The sequence below is a fragment of the Podarcis melisellensis genome (assembly GCF_964234715.1).
Source record: "Podarcis melisellensis genome assembly, chromosome: 1".
Taxonomy (NCBI): Eukaryota; Metazoa; Chordata; class Lepidosauria; order Squamata; family Lacertidae; genus Podarcis; species Podarcis melisellensis.
The window spans coordinates 81,606,746-81,625,051 of NC_138528.1; the positions used below are offsets into that span (position 1 = coordinate 81,606,746).

General features: G+C 41.5%; 2 protein-coding genes across 2 annotated transcripts; both read right to left on the reverse strand.

Moving 5' to 3' along the window:
* Positions 1-1,229: 1,229 nt before the first annotated feature.
* On the reverse strand, positions 1,230-6,795 carry LOC309356697 (uncharacterized protein; the record flags this gene model as incomplete). Its single annotated transcript, XM_081888295.1, has 3 exons — positions 5,726-6,795; positions 3,008-3,161; positions 1,230-2,167 (listed from the first exon to the last, which is right to left on the reverse strand). Exons 1-3 carry the CDS (start codon positions 6,647-6,649, stop codon positions 1,230-1,232), a joined length of 2,016 nt encoding a protein of 671 aa, XP_081744421.1. The 5' UTR covers positions 6,650-6,795.
* Positions 6,796-16,320: 9,525 nt separating this feature from the next.
* On the reverse strand, positions 16,321-17,290 carry LOC309366872 (olfactory receptor 5G3-like). The gene has a single exon (XM_081905772.1). The coding sequence runs from the start codon at positions 17,253-17,255 to the stop codon at positions 16,323-16,325; it is 933 nt and encodes a 310-aa protein (XP_081761898.1). The 5' UTR covers positions 17,256-17,290; the 3' UTR covers positions 16,321-16,322.
* Positions 17,291-18,306: the final 1,016 nt, after the last annotated feature.

Below are 18,306 nucleotides of genomic sequence, written 5' to 3' on the forward strand. Positions count from 1 at the left end.
TCTGACCCCAACCAAGGCCAGATATACGCCACGTCCTCCCCGGCCTCCTGCTGGCCCACCTTTGCTCTAATTGCTTGTTCCTACTTCTTGGTGACTCAGGTGCAGCCAATTTCTCCTCCCCTGGAGGTGGAGACTCAGGTGCAGCCAATTCTGGAGATTCCTCTCTGCTGGGCATGTCCCTGACATGTTTGTTCCACTATGGGCTTATCCAAACTTACGGTACCTTTCCTCCCCTCTTTCCAGGGATGGTGCAAGTCCCCCCCTTTTTGCTCTGGAGTTCCCCCCACAAAAACCCGCTCTTTAAAGCTGAATCAGAGGAAATGTTGAAAACCCGAGTATGTTTGCCAACTCGAGTTGATGTTTGTGTGTGCCACTTATTTTTATTTCTTTATTAAATTTGTATAGTGCCCTTCATCCAAAGTTCAATCTTAGAGTTGCCATATTTTAAAAAGCGAAAAAGAGGACGTTATGACGACTCTCATTTTAAATACCCCCACTATATGTAGGCTATAGAAGCTGTGCATATTGCTGAGGGGGGCAGGAGAGGAGAAGAGGAAAGCAAGTCTTCAACCATCAGCTATGTCTATGTCTCATCTAGAAAGTATAGCCAGAGAAATTTTGGCAAATTTAAAAAATCCACCTGGACAGAAATTTTACCTCTGAAAAAGAAGACATGTCCTGGAAAAAGAAGACACATGGCAACCCTAAAGGACATATAAAGTTAATCAGCCCAAGGCCAGAATAAAGAGAAATGTTTTTGCCTGGAGCCTAAAGATATGTAATGAAGGCACTAGGCTAGCCTCCCTGGGGAGAGCATTGCACAAACGGGGAGTCACCACAGAAAAAGCCCTTCCTTCCTTCCTTCCTTCCTTCCTTCCTTCCTTCCTTCCTTCCTTCCTTCCTTCCTTCCTTCCTTCCTTTTTTGAAAAGTTTATAAGATTTTATTAATACATTACAATGAAAAACTAATCTAAATGAAAACAAAAACAGAAAAAAGAAAAGAAACAAGAGCACACAAAACTCCTCTTTCACAGGTAAATCTTAACTTGACCAACACAGAGAAAGGTGAACCCTCCCAGCTCTCACGTGGGAACTTCCCTTCCTTCTCCCAGCTTCCCACCCTGGGAGATCTTCCCTTCCATGCCAACAACAATCCCAATTAGATCACACAAACCTGAAGTCTAACCACCTCAGGCTTAAGAAGGAGTCCTAGGACAGGCCCACTATTTTCATAGGAACCCCTTTCTCCTGATTACTCTCTTTACAGCATCTTTCACTTCTTTGTTCTTTACACTGTAGATCAAGGGGTTCAACATTGGAATCACAACTGTGTAGAACATGGAGACCATCTTGTCCTGATCTTCTGAGAAGCTGTTGCTGGGCTGTACCACATAGATAAAGAAGAGGGTCCCGAAAAAGATGGAAACGGTGGTGAGGTGGGAGAAGCAGGTAGAGAAAGTCTTACGCCGGCCCTCTGCAGAGCGGATCCTCAGGATGGCAGCGAGAATGTAGATGTAGGAGATGATGACAAGAGAACTGCTGAGAGTGCCCAGTGTGCAGGACATGGCAAAGAGCACTAACTTGTTGATATGTGTGTCTGAGCAGGAGAGCGATATCACTGCAGGGATGTCACAGAAGAAGTGATTGATCTTGAACTGACAGAAGGTTAACTGGAAAGTTAAGGCTGTGTGTGTAATGCCATTTAGCAGCCCCACACAATAGGGGCCAGCCAGCAGTTGGAGACAAACTTTCCTAGACATGATGACCTTATACAACAGTGGGTTAGAAATGGCCACATACCGATCATAGGCCATTGAAGCCAAGAGGTAACATTCGACACCCAAAAAGAAGCCAAAGAACCACATCTGTGCCGCACACCCGGGCAAGGAAATCATTTTGCTCTCTGCAACAAAATCCACCAACATCTTAGGGGTGACAACTGAAGAATAGCAGAGGTCCACAAAGGACAAGTTGCTGAGAAAGAAGTACATGGGAGTGTGAAGCCGGGAGTCAGTCCTGATTAAGAGGATCATCCCAAGATTTCCCACGAGGGTGATGAGGTAGACCACTCGGAAGAATATGAAGAGGAGGATATGCAGCTCTGTAGAGCCAGCAAAGCCCAGAAAGATAAATTCATGCACCATGGTGTGGTTTACATTGGCCATTCACAATGTCTCTGTGTAGAAAAGTAGAAGCTAAGTTCTACTATAGTGCAGGGAATGTAGATGAAATACAGGCTGTGAATGCAATAGGTTGTGAGGAGGGGATTTGCCACAGCTCATGCTCTGCATAAAGAAAGTCCCTGTTTCAATTCCTGGAGTCTCAGTGAAAAAGAGAATCAGGCTGCAAATGACATGGAAAGTGTCTCTGTGCTGGTGGAACACAGAGAGCTGCTGCTGGTCAGAACAGAGAAAATAAAGAAATACTAGTTTTCTATTTCAGCTGTTGCATATTTAGGAAGCTATTTTAAGAAAAAAAGATGATTTCTGAAAATATGCACGATACCTATAATGATATCTATAATGTTCTCTGCCTTCCTTTTTACAAGATTCTTGTTCTGCGTAATGCACTTTCTACCTTTTAAAGAAGTCAATGGCTAGGAAAATGTTGCAAATAATGAAAAGCAGGGGCACTGATGGAACAAGAAGGATTTTTTAAAAAATCCAATTTGAGGTGCGGGGAGGGAGAAAAATGTGTCCAGACAACCCACATTGTGCAATTTGAAGCAAAAACCAACTATCCCCCCAAGCCTTCCCATATCCCTATGAGTCATTAACTTTCTTATCTCTTTTACTTAAAACAAAATACACTTCCCATAATTGTCCTGGCCTCCTTAGGAATGTGGCACTGGAATTTTTTGGCAACTTCTTTCGCTGTTTCAATCTTACATCAGTGAGAACATTGAAATGATGGTAGTGATTTAACTTGTAGCAATTTCTGAGTTGCTTTGGTCTGAGAACCTGTACTCACTGGATAGAAAGTCCCATTTGAACTTAATGGGACTTACTTTGGGAAGTCTTGTATAGGATCTCAATGCACATCTTCCAGATGAGGTTTTCTTGGTCTCTCCAGGGTTGTTTACAAAGGCAAAGATCTTTATATCCTTCTGAGTTCTTCAGTCTGGGGCTTTGAGGACCCATTTCTACTATCAGGTGGTAAAGCTGCAATTATTTTTTGTTCCATTGGGTATGAACATTAATTGCACTGAAAAATGAAAGATGCTTTGGCCACAGTAAAGCCTGTCTTTTTCATCTGCTAACCTTGAAAAACAAGAATATTACTTAGAATGCCATTAGCATTCTGAATTCAGAATAAATGTAGCCTCATAGAATCTGAAGCTGTTTAACACTTGCATTTGACATTATTTATTTCATTTATATCCCACTTTTTCTCCAAGATGCTCAAGGTGGCATCAGTATCCTGAATTCAAAAAACACAGGTCAAAGTGGTTTTCTGCTTGTCCCATGAGTCTGAGTGGCTTTGCCTTTGTCCCAGTGCTTTCCTCTGGAAAGCCTGCTCTTTAGCACTAAATTGGAACCAACAACAATCTGTGGAGAACTCAATTGTCATTTGTTCCATTTCAGTGCTAAACCATGGGTTTTCCTGGGGGAAAGTGGTGAGGCAAACAGAGAGGCAAACAGAGCCCTTAATTTTGCCCTTGTAAAACTAAGCAGGGAGGAACATGGGGACAAAAGTAGAATTAATTTGTTTCGCCTGTCATTGGCTCTGGCTGCACCTACTGTTAACTTATTTGCCTTCTGCCCTACCAGATCAAATGGGCACCAGCCCCTGAGGTGGAGGGAATAGCAAGCAAGACATTATTGCGGGGTGTAATGCTGCAATGAATTGTTTTGCTGTAGTAGCACAAATGGTAATGTTTTCTGGAAGCAGATAACAAGGTGTTTGGAGCGATAACGTTCATACATCATTGATGCAAAACATTGACTTCCTTTTCAGCATTTGATAGATAATCCAGAACAGCCTTTACTGGGTCATGAGTATTATGGTGACTTTGCAAGCATTTGTTTATTCTTTTTTTTGGGAAGGGTGAATGGAAAGCAGAAGGACAGAGAGCAATATAGACTCATAATCTTGCTCCAAGCCAACTTCCAGCATTTCTTCTAGTATTCTCAAAGCCATTTTAGATATTCTTTCCTAGCATGTACTTGCATCTTCAGCCTCTGAGATTTTCCTGCTAGAAACCTCACCAATCCCATATGTCTAGCTAGCCATGATGACCTTCTGCCAACTGTTCCCTTAACTAACTTTAATTTTTACATTAACCATGTAAATTAATTACATTTAATTTTTTTCTTTTCTTAGCCGCTCATTGCAAACTCTGCCCTTTTATCCATATATATATATAGATATAGATATACATAAAATCAATTTACAAACAAGAAATAAAAACACAGGCATTACACAGTTATATATATATATTTAATAAACTTTTTTTTAAAAAGCTTCTTTTCTTTACAAATGCCAAAGTGCAAAACAACAAGCATCCACCCCCCACCCTGAAATACCTTCTACCATACAAATACATATTACATACCAGGTTTCCCCTTTAAGGTCTTAAGGGGAACTACACATCTCACACATGCATAGGCTGGAAACAAAAGCTGCTGCTGCTTAGGCTTAATGTTTCCCTTCCCAAAGCTTATTGGCGTTAGCCTGACCCCTAAGACCCTTTTCCTCTTGCAGTGTTCTAAATGTATATTTGGAAGCCAAACATACATTTGAAATGTTTGTGAAGAAGCGGTTCAGTGCAAAACTCGATGGTTGATTTTCCTTAACAAATCACCATCAATGGGTGGAAGGCAAACAGGATCATAATCAAGGTGAGAGGTTTGTAGGGGGCTTTAAGTCTCTGCCCCATCATAGTCCCAATGAGAATCTACCCACACTTGCTATTTCTTCTTTCCCCTGCTCCAACCTTGTGTTATCATGGAAATCATGGGACAAATGTCATGTCAAGCTTGGTGCTTAAGGAGAATTTAAAGCAGAGGAGCTGCAGACAGGGAAAGGGCCAGGGAGACTGGTCGCTGCTGGTCCAAATTTTTGCCCAAAGGAAAAGCATCCATAATTTTTTTTGCTATACACACATATATTTAGTGTGCAGCACCTTGCTTAATGCTAGTGCAGAGTTTGAAATTTAATTCAATGAAGATCATTGAATTTAATTCAATGAACCAGATCATATTGATCTGAATATATTTCTCTGCTTCTTAGACCAGTATCCCCTCTGCTTCTATTGCAATATTTATTTATTTGCTGTGAAATTCCTTTCTTGAACTGTTAGCAATTTAGATATTAGCTGTTTCAACATTTAACAGTGCAGTCCTGTACATGTCTACTCTGAAGTAAGACTTCTCAAGCCCAGACGAGAGTGCACAGAGCTACCACCTCATTGAGCAGTCCTCAGGTAGTGGTGATAAGATGGTAGAAGAATCTTCACTTCGCTCCTTCCAGGGCAGAAGGTGTATGGGAGCTGCTTTCCTGTCCTTTTCTTTGCCTATGATATATATATATTTAAATTCCTTCCCACAAACATAAATGGGAAAGAAAACCACTATTCTACCTCCAGGACTCAGAGTTTCGTGCTGTTTGGGGGCCTTTTCAACAGTCTTCACCAACACACTTCCTTTCATGAATTCCCCAAACACAAATGAATGGAAATAGCAACTTTTTATGCAAAAAAATGAATAACTGCATATCAGGAGAAATGTTTCATTCTAAGCACCCTCTTGACTGCGTCTTTCACATCTTTGTTTCTTAGGCTGTAGATCAAGGGGTTTAACATGGGGATCAGCACAGTGTAGAACATGGAGACTGTCTTGTCTTCATCTTCTGAGGAGCCAGAGCTGGGCCGGACATAGATGAAGAAGAGGCTCCCAAAGAAAAGAGAGACAGCGGTGAGGTGGGAAAAGCAGGTAGAGAAAGCCTTGTGCCTCCCTTCACTGGAGTGGATCCTCAAGGTGGCTGCAAGGATGTAGATGTAGGAAATGATGACAATAAAGCCACTGACTGTTCCAAACATGAAGGAGAGACCAAAAAGCACCATCAAGTTGAAACTTGTGTCAGAGCAGGAGAGCGATATGACTGCAGGGATGTCACAGAAGAAATGGTTGATTGTGGACTTGCAGAAAGTTAACTGGAAAGTTAAGCTGGTATGTGTTGTAGCATTTAGTAGCCCTGCAAGATATGGTCCAACCATCAGCTGGGCACAAATTTTCTTCGACATAATGACTGTATAGAGAAGAGGCTTGGAAATAGCTACGTACCGATCGTAAGCCATGGCTGCCAAAATGAAACACTCAGTGGCCACAAAGAGACAAAACATAGCCATCTGTGCTGCACATCCAGGCAAGGAAATGCTTTTGCTTTTCACGACAAAATCCATCAACATCTTAGGGGTGACAACAGAAGAATAGCAGAGGTCCACAAAGGACAGCTGGCTGAGGAAGAAGTACATGGGGGTGTGAAGTCGAGAATCGATCCTGATTAATAGGATCATCCCAAGATTCCCCACAATGGTGATGAGGTAGACTACAAGGAAGAATAGGAAAAGCAAGATTTTCAGCTCTGGTGAGTCAGTGAAGCCCAAAAGTATGAACTCATATATGGTGCTGTGATTTTCCCTTGACATGCCTTTTAGTTCTGTAGAGAATGTAGAGAAGAAAACACAAACGATTTCTGTAAAACTCGTTTGGATCACAGAAAACTCTGAATCCTTGTATCCTGCTGGCTATCATGCCTCCTATGGTTATGCCTGTGCTGACCCAAGACATTTTGTTGCCTTAGGCAAACTAGAAAATGCTCTGCCAGTCATTGAACTAGGACTAGGACACTGAACACTAAGCAGATGATAACTACCACCCTCTTAGACACACCCTCTTAAACATTTTTAAAAATGCATTTGTTTAGTTTTTTTGAGTGTTGAGCATACATTGAACAGAAGGTTTGAGTCAGTGACTTCCAAAGTCTGTGCCAACCCTAAAATGATTTGATTTGGGGCTTCCAGTTTCGCTCTGTCTTAATGATGATTGATGGTAATTATCCTTGTAAATTTTCCCCAGGGATGGGGGTTCGGTGGGCTTCACTCGCAGTTTGTCTCGGTACCTGGCTCTTGTTCTGGCATGGAATGTGGGAGTCAGGGTGGCGCTGAGTACAAAAGCACTTTGCCTGCCAAAAACCCTCCAACGTCACCATTAAGAAACAGAGGTTCTCCTGTTAATTAGAGCTTAATTGGACTAAAGTACAGGCATGTGCTGGAAGAGATGATATCACAAACTGTGGAAGAAACCAGCTGCAAGGACTTTAAGGTTTTAACTTGATATAAGACTTCATTCAGTGCAAAAGACAGTGGGGGGGATGGAGCCTATGGTTTTCTTCTCTACATTTATGATTTGGCAACCCTCCTCTGAATGTTAGTTCAAATTATATTTGTAGAAGCAAGGATGGAAGAAATTGGAATTTAAATATGGAATATAACATCAAACAGAAGTGTGTGTGTAAAAAAAGGAAAAAGGGAAGGGAATCTCTATTTTGCAAAAGGTTTACTATGGAAACTGAGAGCTGACGCTTCCCCATCCTTTATTATTTACAAAGTGAACTGAATAACACTTAGAAGACTTGGAATTTTATTTAATTGAAAGGATAATTGCTCACATATTTTCAACTGGAAGGAAGGAAGAAAGGAGTGTGAACTGCCAAGGAACTGATAGGGCTCTGTATTGAGTCATCCGCAGTTCGACAGACTGCTCTTCTACCCAGGCTGAGAGGGAAAATGGTGACAACAGGTAATATTTACTCAGACAGAGTAACTTTTGCAGCTGTTGTTGAAAAACAACAGAGCACGGGATGGAGAAATTTCTGGAACAGCAATAGGATATCAGTTCTGCCCAAGGCATGGCAGACAGGAAGAAACACCACAGACAGAATAATTGCCACACACAGGAAGAACAAGCATATAGTTTGAGTTCCTCACTTTTAGTTTTATAAATCATTTAATGTGTCAGCACAAATAATTAAATGCAGATTTCCAAAAAATAGCAAGGAGAGACAAGAAGGCCTTCTTAAACGAGCAATGCAAAGAAATAGAGGAAAACAATAGAATGGGAAAAACCAGAGATCTGTTCAAGAAAACTGGAGATATGAAAGGAACATTTCGTACAAAGATTACCATAATAAAGGACAAAAGTGGTAAGGACCTAACAGAAGAAGAAGAAGAAGAAGAAGAAGAAGAAGAAGAAGAAGAAGAAGAAGAAGAAGAAGAGTAGTAGTAGTAGTTTGGATTTGATATCCCCGCCTTTCACTCCCTTTAAGGAGTCTCAAAGCGGCTAACATTCTCCTTTCCCTTCCTCCCCCGCAACAAACACTCTGTGAGGTGAGTGGGGCTGAGAGACTTCAAAGAAGTGTGACTGGCCCAAAGTCACCCAGCAGCTGCATGTGGAGGAGCGGAGACGCGAACCCGGTTCCCCAGATTACGAGACTACTGCTCTTAACCACTACACCACACTGACATCAAGAAGAGGCGGCAAGAATACACAGAGGAATTATACCAGAAAGATATGGATGTCTCATACACCCCAGGTAGTGTGGTTGCTGACCTTGAGCCAGACATCTGTAGAGTGAAGTCAAATGGGCCTTAGAAAGCACTGCTAATAACAAGACCAGTGGAAGTGATGATATTCCAGCTGAACTATTTAACATTTTAAAAGATGATGCTGTTAAGGTGCTACACTCAATATGCCAGCAAATTTGGAAAACTCAGCAGTGGCCAGAGGATTGGAGAAGATCAGTCTACATCCCAATTCCAAAGAAGCACAGTGCCAAAGAATGCTCCAACTACCACACAATTGCACTCATTTCACATGCTAGCAAGGTTATGCTTAAAATTCTACAAGGCAGGCTTAAGCAGTATGTGGACTGAGAACTCCCAGAAGTGCAAGCTGGATTTCGAAGGGGCAGAGGAACCAGAGACCAAATTGCAAACATGCGTGGGATTATGGAGAAAGTTAGAGAATTCCAGAAAGACATCTACTTCTGCTTCATTGATTATGCAAAAGCCTTTGACTGTGTTGACCACAGCAAACTATGGCAAGTTCTTAAACAAATGGGAGTGCCTGATCATCTCATCTGTCTCCTGAGAAATCTCTATGTGGGACAAGAAGCTACAGTTAGAACTGGATATGGAACAACTGATTGGTTCAAAATTGGGAAAGGAGTACAACAAGGCTGTATATTGTCTCCCTGCTTATTTAACTTATATGCAGAATTCATCATGTGAAAGGCTGGGCTGGATGAATCCCAAACTGGAATTAAGATTGCCGGAAGAAATATCAACATCCTCAGATATGCAGTTGACACAACCTTGATGGCAGAAAGTGAGGAGGAATTAAAGAACCTTTTAATGAGGGTGAAAGAGTAGAGTACAAAATATGGTCTGAAGTTCAACATAAAAAAAAACGAAGATCATGGCCACTGGGCCCATCACCTCCTGGCAAATAAAAGGGGAAGAAATGGAGGCAGTGAGAGATTTCACTTTCTTGGGCTCTATGATCACTGCAGATGGTGACAGCACTCACGAAATTAAAAGACGCCTGCTTCTTGGGAGAAAAGCATTGACAAACCTAGACAGCATCTTAAAAAGCAGAGACATCACCTTGCCAACAAAGGTCCGTATAGTTAAAGCTATGGTTTTCCCAGTAGTGATGTATGGAAGTGAGAGCTGGACCATAAAGAAGGCTGGTCGCCAAAGAATTGATGCCTTTGAATTATGGTGCTGGAGGAGACTCTTGAGAGTCCCATGGACTGCAAGAAGATCAAACCTATCTATTCTGAAGGAAATCAGCCCTGAGTGGTCAATGGAAGAACAGATCCTGAAGCTGAGGCTCCAGTAATTTGGCCACCTCATGAGAAGAGAAGACTCCCTGGAAAAGACCCTGATGTTGGGAAAGATGGAGGGCACAAGGAGAAGGGGACGACAGAGGACGAGATGGTTGGACAGTGTTCTTGAAGCTACCAGCATGAGTTTGACCAAACTGCGGGAGGCAGTGGAAGACAGGAGTGCCTGGCGTGCTCTGGTCCATGGGGTCACAAAGAGTCGGACACGACTAAACGACTAAACAACAACACCAAGAAATAGAAGCTGTTAATATTGCAGTTGTTCTATGAGAGATTATTATTATGACCAGAATGTAATCGAAATTAATAATATTTTGGAACACAGAAATAAAGAAAATAATCAAATAATCAAATCTAGCACACATGGGGGCACTGTACTGTATCTAAATTATACAATTTGGTATTTGAATTTTTGGTATTAATAATTATATTATAAATTGGTATTGTTATAATGAGGCTATTATTGGACTGTAATTGAAAACTAATAAAAATATTATTTTCCAAAAGAAAGTGATATGATTCTAATCTGAGCAAGAGCCCCCAATTATTGCAATTTAATGGTGCTAGTGTAATAGTGTGGATTTTTACTCAGGTGAATTTACTATATGTTCAGTGGAACTTACTCATGGGAAAGTGTTCAAAGGACTCATTTGTTTGTGAGGGTTCAAAAACCCATGACCCAACCCACAAGCGTAGCCTTCAGTCTTGAAACAAACATCAGTGGGAATGATAATATTTAAAATAAAAATGAAGTCACTCTCTTCTTTCCACTGCTGACTCCTCATACCACCACCCTTCAGGACTTTCCTTCCCTCAGCCAGTGTCCCTTCCAGGCTCTGCCTGATTAATGTGTCCTTCCTATGAGCTAGGATCCCGATCTCTCTCCCTTCCCAAATCTGCCACAGAAGTGCCCACCTCAGTCAGACTCACTGCAGAGCAGCCTCTGGGCTATATGCAAAATTGTACTGTATTTTCCTGTGTATAACATGCCCCTGTGTATAAGACACCTCCTATTTTTGGGGACTCCAAATGAAGAAAATGGGGGGAGATTGCAGAAAGATGTTGAGCTTTTTTGGGAGAGGATTGACCACAGTTGTTGAGTTTTTTTTGGGGGGGAGGGATGCCCAAAGTAGTAGAGGGTTTTAGGGGGGGAGATTGAAAATTGCTCACCCATCTGAGTTATGCATTGCCGAAAACAACAATCAACTGTCCCATCACTGCCAGCAGCAGCCAATTGACTAGTCAATTGTTGCAGTGACAGCCAATCGATGCCAGACCTCAGCGCAGCCACCAATCACCCACCCAATCGCCACTTACTATCTCCGGCTCGAGGCAGGAACCAATCCCCCGTCCACCCAATGCACTAGCCATGTATAAGACGAACCAAATTTATAAACATAATTTAATCATAAAAAACCTCGTCTTGTACACGGAAAAGTACGGTAACTTTAGGGGGATCTTCTGGATACTGATTCATAATTCAGAATCAATGACTAGGCAAAGTTTGCATTTTTGTCATCCTTTATCTGTTATGAAGCCAATAAACCATATTTTCTGAGCTATGTTGGCTACTTAGGGGCATGCAGGAAGTATGCAAAATAACTTCTGACCTCCACCTGATGATGATCCTACAAATTGCCTCCTCCCGACATAATGCTATGTACAGTATAAACCAGAAATAATTAAGAGAGCCTACCATTGTCCTGGTGGCTTTGCTGCAGTTTAATTCCTCCATCCATCATCTATTCTAAGACCCTTTCCCCAAACGTATGCTTCTTCAGCTGAAGTACTGTAGGGTGCTCCTGCTTCTATCACAGAAGTAGCATCTACAGGGATGATATAACCGACGGTCTGCCATAAAGGGATACCTCATTCTGGGAATTTGTGATATGGACTCTCTGAGGAATTTGAAAGCTCTAGTGGCAATTGCAATTAGCTGTTCTACAATGGAGCAATTTTCTCTGGAATCAATCACACTAGTGTCCATAGGTAGGAAAGTCAAGAGGAAAAAACATTGCCAATAAGAAATATAGTCAACCATGTATTAGGTTAACTAATAGGTTACAAATACACATAGGTTACAAATATACACATAATTCAACAAAAGTGATGTGTGTAACCATCAAATGCAATAATATGTTTTTCAAACTAGGGCTGCAGATTTCTCAGATTAGGCATGAATCTGGGATGAATAGCTCTGTCTGCCTGCCTGTTATGTAGTGGTCAGAGTGTCAGACTAGGAGCTGGAGACCAGGGTTCAAATTGCCACTCAGTGACGAAGCTCACTGGGTAACTCAGCCTGATCTATGTCACAATGAGCACTCACACTTTACATTGTGGGTACCCTTTGTGGGATCGCGTGCGGTGCTACAGTTCCCAGGGCAAACAGGGCTAGCCTGCCTCTCAGTGTTAATATTTGGAGGTTCACGCCCAGATTAAGTAGTCAAGTTTCATTGCTGAGAGGTGGCACCAGTCCCATTATATATAGGGGATGGAGCAGACAGTAGCCATGCAGTCGACTCAGGAGATTCACCCACCCTACCCTCCATTAGTTTAATGTTTTCCTGTTTGCAGGTTAACCTTTTCTTCCTGTTTAGCGGGCGCTGCTATGGTCTTTGACTGGTTGTTGTTGAAGGACCGGGAATACGCTGGCAGGTTTTGTCTTCCCTGTAGCAATTCATCACAACTTTGGCAGTTTATGGCCTTGGGTGGAATCCTTTAGTCTTTTCTTTCCTATAATGGGGGGAGGGAGGCGTGAAGTGATGACTCACACCCCTGCAGTGGCGATTCCAGGGTCCCCTCTTAAAAGGGGTTATATAATGAGTGTCACTGGCCGTATACTGAAAAGTTGTCAGTGAACTACCCTGCATGCACCCCACATCCCATTTACCCTGATGTGCCCCAGTTACCTCGGCTGAGGGGCTGGGAGGGATACATGCCCAAGGCCTAAGCCAAGGTCTTCCTACATTCGGAAGTTTAATAAAGTTGTGGCCTAATTTTAATTCCATAACACGTTGTCAGAGTCTTTATTACTTTCTAATGATCCCTGGGGGCTGGGGCTGTCACAGCCTGGTCACACAAAGTTATTGTGGGGATTAAATGAGGGGAGAACTCCTTGGAGAAAAGGTGGGATATAAATGCCATTATTATTATTATTATTATTATTATTATTATTATTATTATTATTATTTTCAGAGAGTTGGAGGATTTCTTGGTGGTTTTTAATATTAGTATTATTGACACATTTCTTAACCTTCCCCAAGTGGAGCAGTGCAAGGTACAATTTTGCAATTAATGGCTGTATATTCCAATCAGGAAATGACATTATCGGAGCTCTCTTTTTTACTTCCAACCACAGTGTTTTGGGGAGGAAGTAGAAAGAACGCTTCAAGCAGCAATCCTATTAACACAACTGGAAGTAAGTCTCATTAAACTCGGGGCAGAGGGATGGGACTTACTTATAGGTAGGCATTCATAGTCTGGTGCTACTGGAAGGAATTGTGCTACTGGAAAGAATTTTTTTTGTATTGACTATGGCAGACCAACACGGCTACCTATCTGTACATAGTCTGGTGCTGTCAGTGATGTCTGTGTTCTTTGCTTGTTGACTGCCAAGCCAAAAATAATGGTCCCCAGTGCCAGCCCCCTCCTCTCTGGCCATTCCCTTGGAAAGAATATGTGGACAGTGACTGGCTGGACATCACTGCTTGAAGATTTTATTGTGATGAAATTGTGTCTGCATCTAAGGAGGAGAACTACTGTATACCACCTTGAGATCCTTGGAAGATAAGGGTGGCATATGAAAGAAAGAAAGAAAGAAAGAAAGAAAGAAAGAAAGAAAGAAAGAAAGAAAGAAAGTTGTCATGGCAGTACTTTGGCTCAGCACCATCATCTCTACCTGCCATATTTCTCCTCTGAACTGAGCTTGCAGACTATCATCTATCTAGCATCTGTCTGTCTGTCTGTCTGTCTATCATCTATCTATCTATCTATCTATCATCTATCTATCTATCTATCTATCATCTATCATCTATCTATCTATCTATCTATCTATCTATCTATCTATCTATCTATCTATCTATCATCTATCTATCTATCATCTATCTATCTATCATCTATCTATCTATCTATCTATCTATCTATCTATCATCTATCATCTATATCTATCTATCTATCTATCATCTATCTATCTATCTATCAATCATCTATCTATCTATCATCTATCTATCATCTATCTATCATCTATCTATCTATCTATCTATCTATCTATCTATCTATCTATCTATCATCTATCTATCATCTATCTATCATCTATCTATCTATCTATCTATCTATCTATCTATCTATCTATCATCTATCTATCTATCTATATCTATCATCATCATCTATCTATCATCTATCATCTATCATCATCTATCATCTATCATCATCTATCATCTATCATCATCTATCATCTATCATCTATATCATCTATCAGCTATCATCATCTATCATCTATCATCTATCAATCACCACTCTTTCCAGGCGCTAGTCTATGTATGAGTGGGTATTTATTTATTTTTTGTCTCACTGCTTTCCCTGGGAAGACCCACAGTTTATTGCTGAATCAGAACAAACTGAAATCGGGTTTTCCATGGATCAGATCAATATTTTCTACAAAATCCCAAAAGATCCATTCTTTTAGTTACTTGAGATTACTGACTTACCAGAGAAAAGAATCTAGCACAATATATGCCTTTTTATTCTATAATAAAATTCACCCCCAACCTGCTCAGTCACCTCACTGCACCTGTCAGTTCTTTGTTTCTGAAGCTGCAGATCAAAGTGTTTAACTTGGGGATCATAACTGTGTAGAACATGGAGACCATCTTGTCCTCATCAACTGAAGACCTGCCGCTGGGACACACACATATAAAGAAGAGAGTCCCATAAAAGAAAGATACAACTGTGAGATGGATTGAGCTGAGAGAGAAAGCTTTGTACTTGTTCTTGTTGCAGCATATTCTCAGGACAGCCATGAGGATAGAATTATAGGTGACAATGACAGAGTTGAAGGTACAGTACAAGACAGACCAAGAAGCATGCTCTGGTTTCTGCAAACTGACTGCAAAATCAGCACAATGGGATTACTCATCAGCTGAAGAGCAGTGAGCCACTGGTGCTGATGTGTCTCTATCTGCTTAACTCTTTCCTCACTGACAACTTGCATGCTTTAACCTACCCCCTGTGACTCTTTTACTATAGCAGGGTTAAATGCATATTTGGAAGCCAAGCATGGATTTGAAATGTTTGAAGAAAAGAGGTTCAGGGTAAATCCAGACCAGGGTTTCCCAACCTTGGACTGCCAGCTGTTTTTGGACTACAAATCCCATCATCCCAACTATCAGGACTAGGGGCCTGGGATGATGGGAACTGTAGTCCAAAAACAGCTGGAAACCCTGATCTAGACATTTGCTCCAGTGTGGTTGATATTCTTTTAACAAATAGCTATCACTGGACAGAGGGCAAGCAAGATCAGAATCACAGTAGAGGAATGGTAGGGAGCTTTAAGCCTTTACCCCATCATGGTTCCCATGAGAATCTCCCCTCTGCACCACGAATGCTCTTTGTTCTCTCCCCCACCCTAGCTTTTTGTTAAAGAGAAATCAACCACACCAGGGAAATAATCATGTGACAAAATTCATATCATGTTTGGTCTTTAAGGAGGGTTTGGCATGGAGGAGCAGCTAGGAAGCCTTGATACTTTTTTGCCTCAAATTTAGTCCCAATTTTTACCAAGGAAGGTGGCCACCAGGCTTTTGCTATATTTAGTGTGTAGTCCCTGCCCCCTTAATGCTAGTGCAGAGCAAAGATTTCCATTCAAGGAAGATTGACCAAAACACATTGAATTTAGCATATTTCTCTGCTACTTAGACCAGGATCCATTCATCTATGTCCCTCATCTTATATTGCAATATTTATTTATCTGCTGCAAAATTCATTTTTAGAACTGTTAGCTATTTAGATATTAGCTTTTTAAACATTTAACACGGCAGTCCTGTACATGTCTACTCTGAAGTAAGACTTCCTGAGCCCAGGAGAGTGTGCACAGAATTACCACCTGGTTGAGTAGTTCTCAGCTGGTGGTGGTGGTAAGATCCCTTATAGTAGAAGAATCTTCACCTTGCTCATTCCAGAGCAGAAGGTGCGTGGGAGATGTAGTCATCTTATTTTTCGTCCCATTGTTTCTATCCCTCCCACTTATATAAATGGGAGAGAAAATCACTATTCCACACCCTGGGCTGTGATAGTTATATGCTCTGCAAAGGCATTTTTCAGTTCTCTCCAAAGCACTTCCTTTGATGAATTCCCCAAACGCGAATGGATGGAAACATCAACTTTTCTTCAAAATAATAAAATAATAAAATTGCATATTAGGAGAAATGTTTCATTCTAATCACCCTCTTGATTGCATCTTTCACATCTTTGTTTCTTAGGCTGTAGATCAAGGGGTTTAACATGGGGATCAGCACAGTGTAGAACATGGAGACTGCTTTGTCTTCATCTTCTGAGGAGCCAGAGCTGGGCCGGACATAGATGAAGAAGAGGCTCCCAAAGAAAAGAGAGACAGCGGTGAGGTGGGAAAAGCAGGTAGAGAAAGCCTTGTGCCTCCCTTCACTGGAGTGGATCCTCAAGGTGGCTGCAAGGATGTAGATGTAGGAAATGATGACAATAAAGCCACTGAGCGTTCCAAGGGTGAAGGAGAGACCCAAAAGCACCATCAAGTTGAAACTTGTGTCAGAGCAGGAGAGCGATATGACTGCAGGGATGTCACAGAAGAAATGGTTGATTGTGGACTTGCAGAAAGTTAACTGGAAAGTTAAGCTGGTGTGTGTTGTAGCATTGATCAGTCCTGCAAGATAGGGTCCAACCATCAGCTGGGCACAAATTTTCCTGGACATGATGACTGTATAGAGAAGAGGCTTGGAAATAGCTACATACCGATCGTAAGCCATGGCTGCCAAAATGAAAGCTTCAGTGGCCACAAAGAGACAAAACATAGCCATCTGTGCTGCACATCCAGGCAAGGAAATGCTTTTGCTTTTCACGACAAAATCCATCAACATCTTAGGGGTGACGACGGAAGAATAGCAGAGGTCCACGAAGGACAGTTGGCTGAGGAAGAAGTACATGGGGGTGTGAAGTCGAGAATCGATCCTGATTAATAGGATCATCCCAAGATTCCCCACAATGGTGATGAGGTAGACTACAAGGAAGAATAGGAAAAGCAAGATTTTCAGCTCTGGTGAGTCAGTGAAGCCCAAAAGTATGAACTCATATATGGTGCTGTGATTTTCCCTTGACATGCCTTTTAGTTCTGTAGAGAATGTAGAGAAGAAAAGACAAGCGATTTCTGAAATGACAGAGCATACATTGAACTATATATCACAGAAAACTCTGAATCTTTGAGTACCACTGGCTCTCATGCCTTCTATGGTTATTGGTGAAATTTTACCTTTGAGGGCATCTTCTGGATTCTGATTCAGCACGCAGTCTCAATGACTAGGCAAAGCTTGCATTTTTATAATCCTTTATCTTTTATGAAGTCAATAAATAATATTTTCTTATTATTGCCAGCTGCTTAGTTGCATGCAAGAAATACGTAAAATAACTTCTGACCTCCACCTGATGATGACCCTCAGTGATATATGGATTCCCTCCTTCTGACATAATGTAATGTACAGTGGTACCTCAGGTTACATACACTTCAGGTTACATACACTTCAGGTTACAGACTCCGCTAACCCAGAAATAGTATCTCAGGTTAAGATCTTTGCTTCAGGATGAGAACAGAAATTGTGCTTCGGCGGCACGGCAGCAGCCAGAGGCCCCATTAGCTAAAGTAGTGGTTCAGGTTAAGAATAGTTTCAGGTTAAGTACGGACCTCTGGAACGAATTAAGTAGTTAACCTGAGGTACCACTGTACAGTATAAACCAGAAATTACTAAGAGAACCTACCCACGTGCTGATGGCTTTGCAGCAGTTTTAATCCCTCATCCATCTTTTACTTCTTCAGCTGAAATCTTGCACCTTGCTCCTGCTTGTATCACTGAAGCAGTATCTACAGGAGAATATAACCAATGATTTGCCCAAAAGGGATGCCTCGTTCTGGGAATTTGTAATCTGAAGGATTTGAAAACTGAAGTGGCAATTCCAATTAGCTGTTCTTGCATTTCTGCCTGGAATCAGTCACCACAGTGGCCCCAGGTAGAAATAGTAATAATAAAACAAGTGGCAAGAACAAATATAGTAGATCATGTATAATTCAGCATTCATGCATATATAATTCAGCAAAAGTAAGGTACATAACAATCAAGTGAAATAATGTATGCTTCCACTAGGGTTACAGATTTGCCT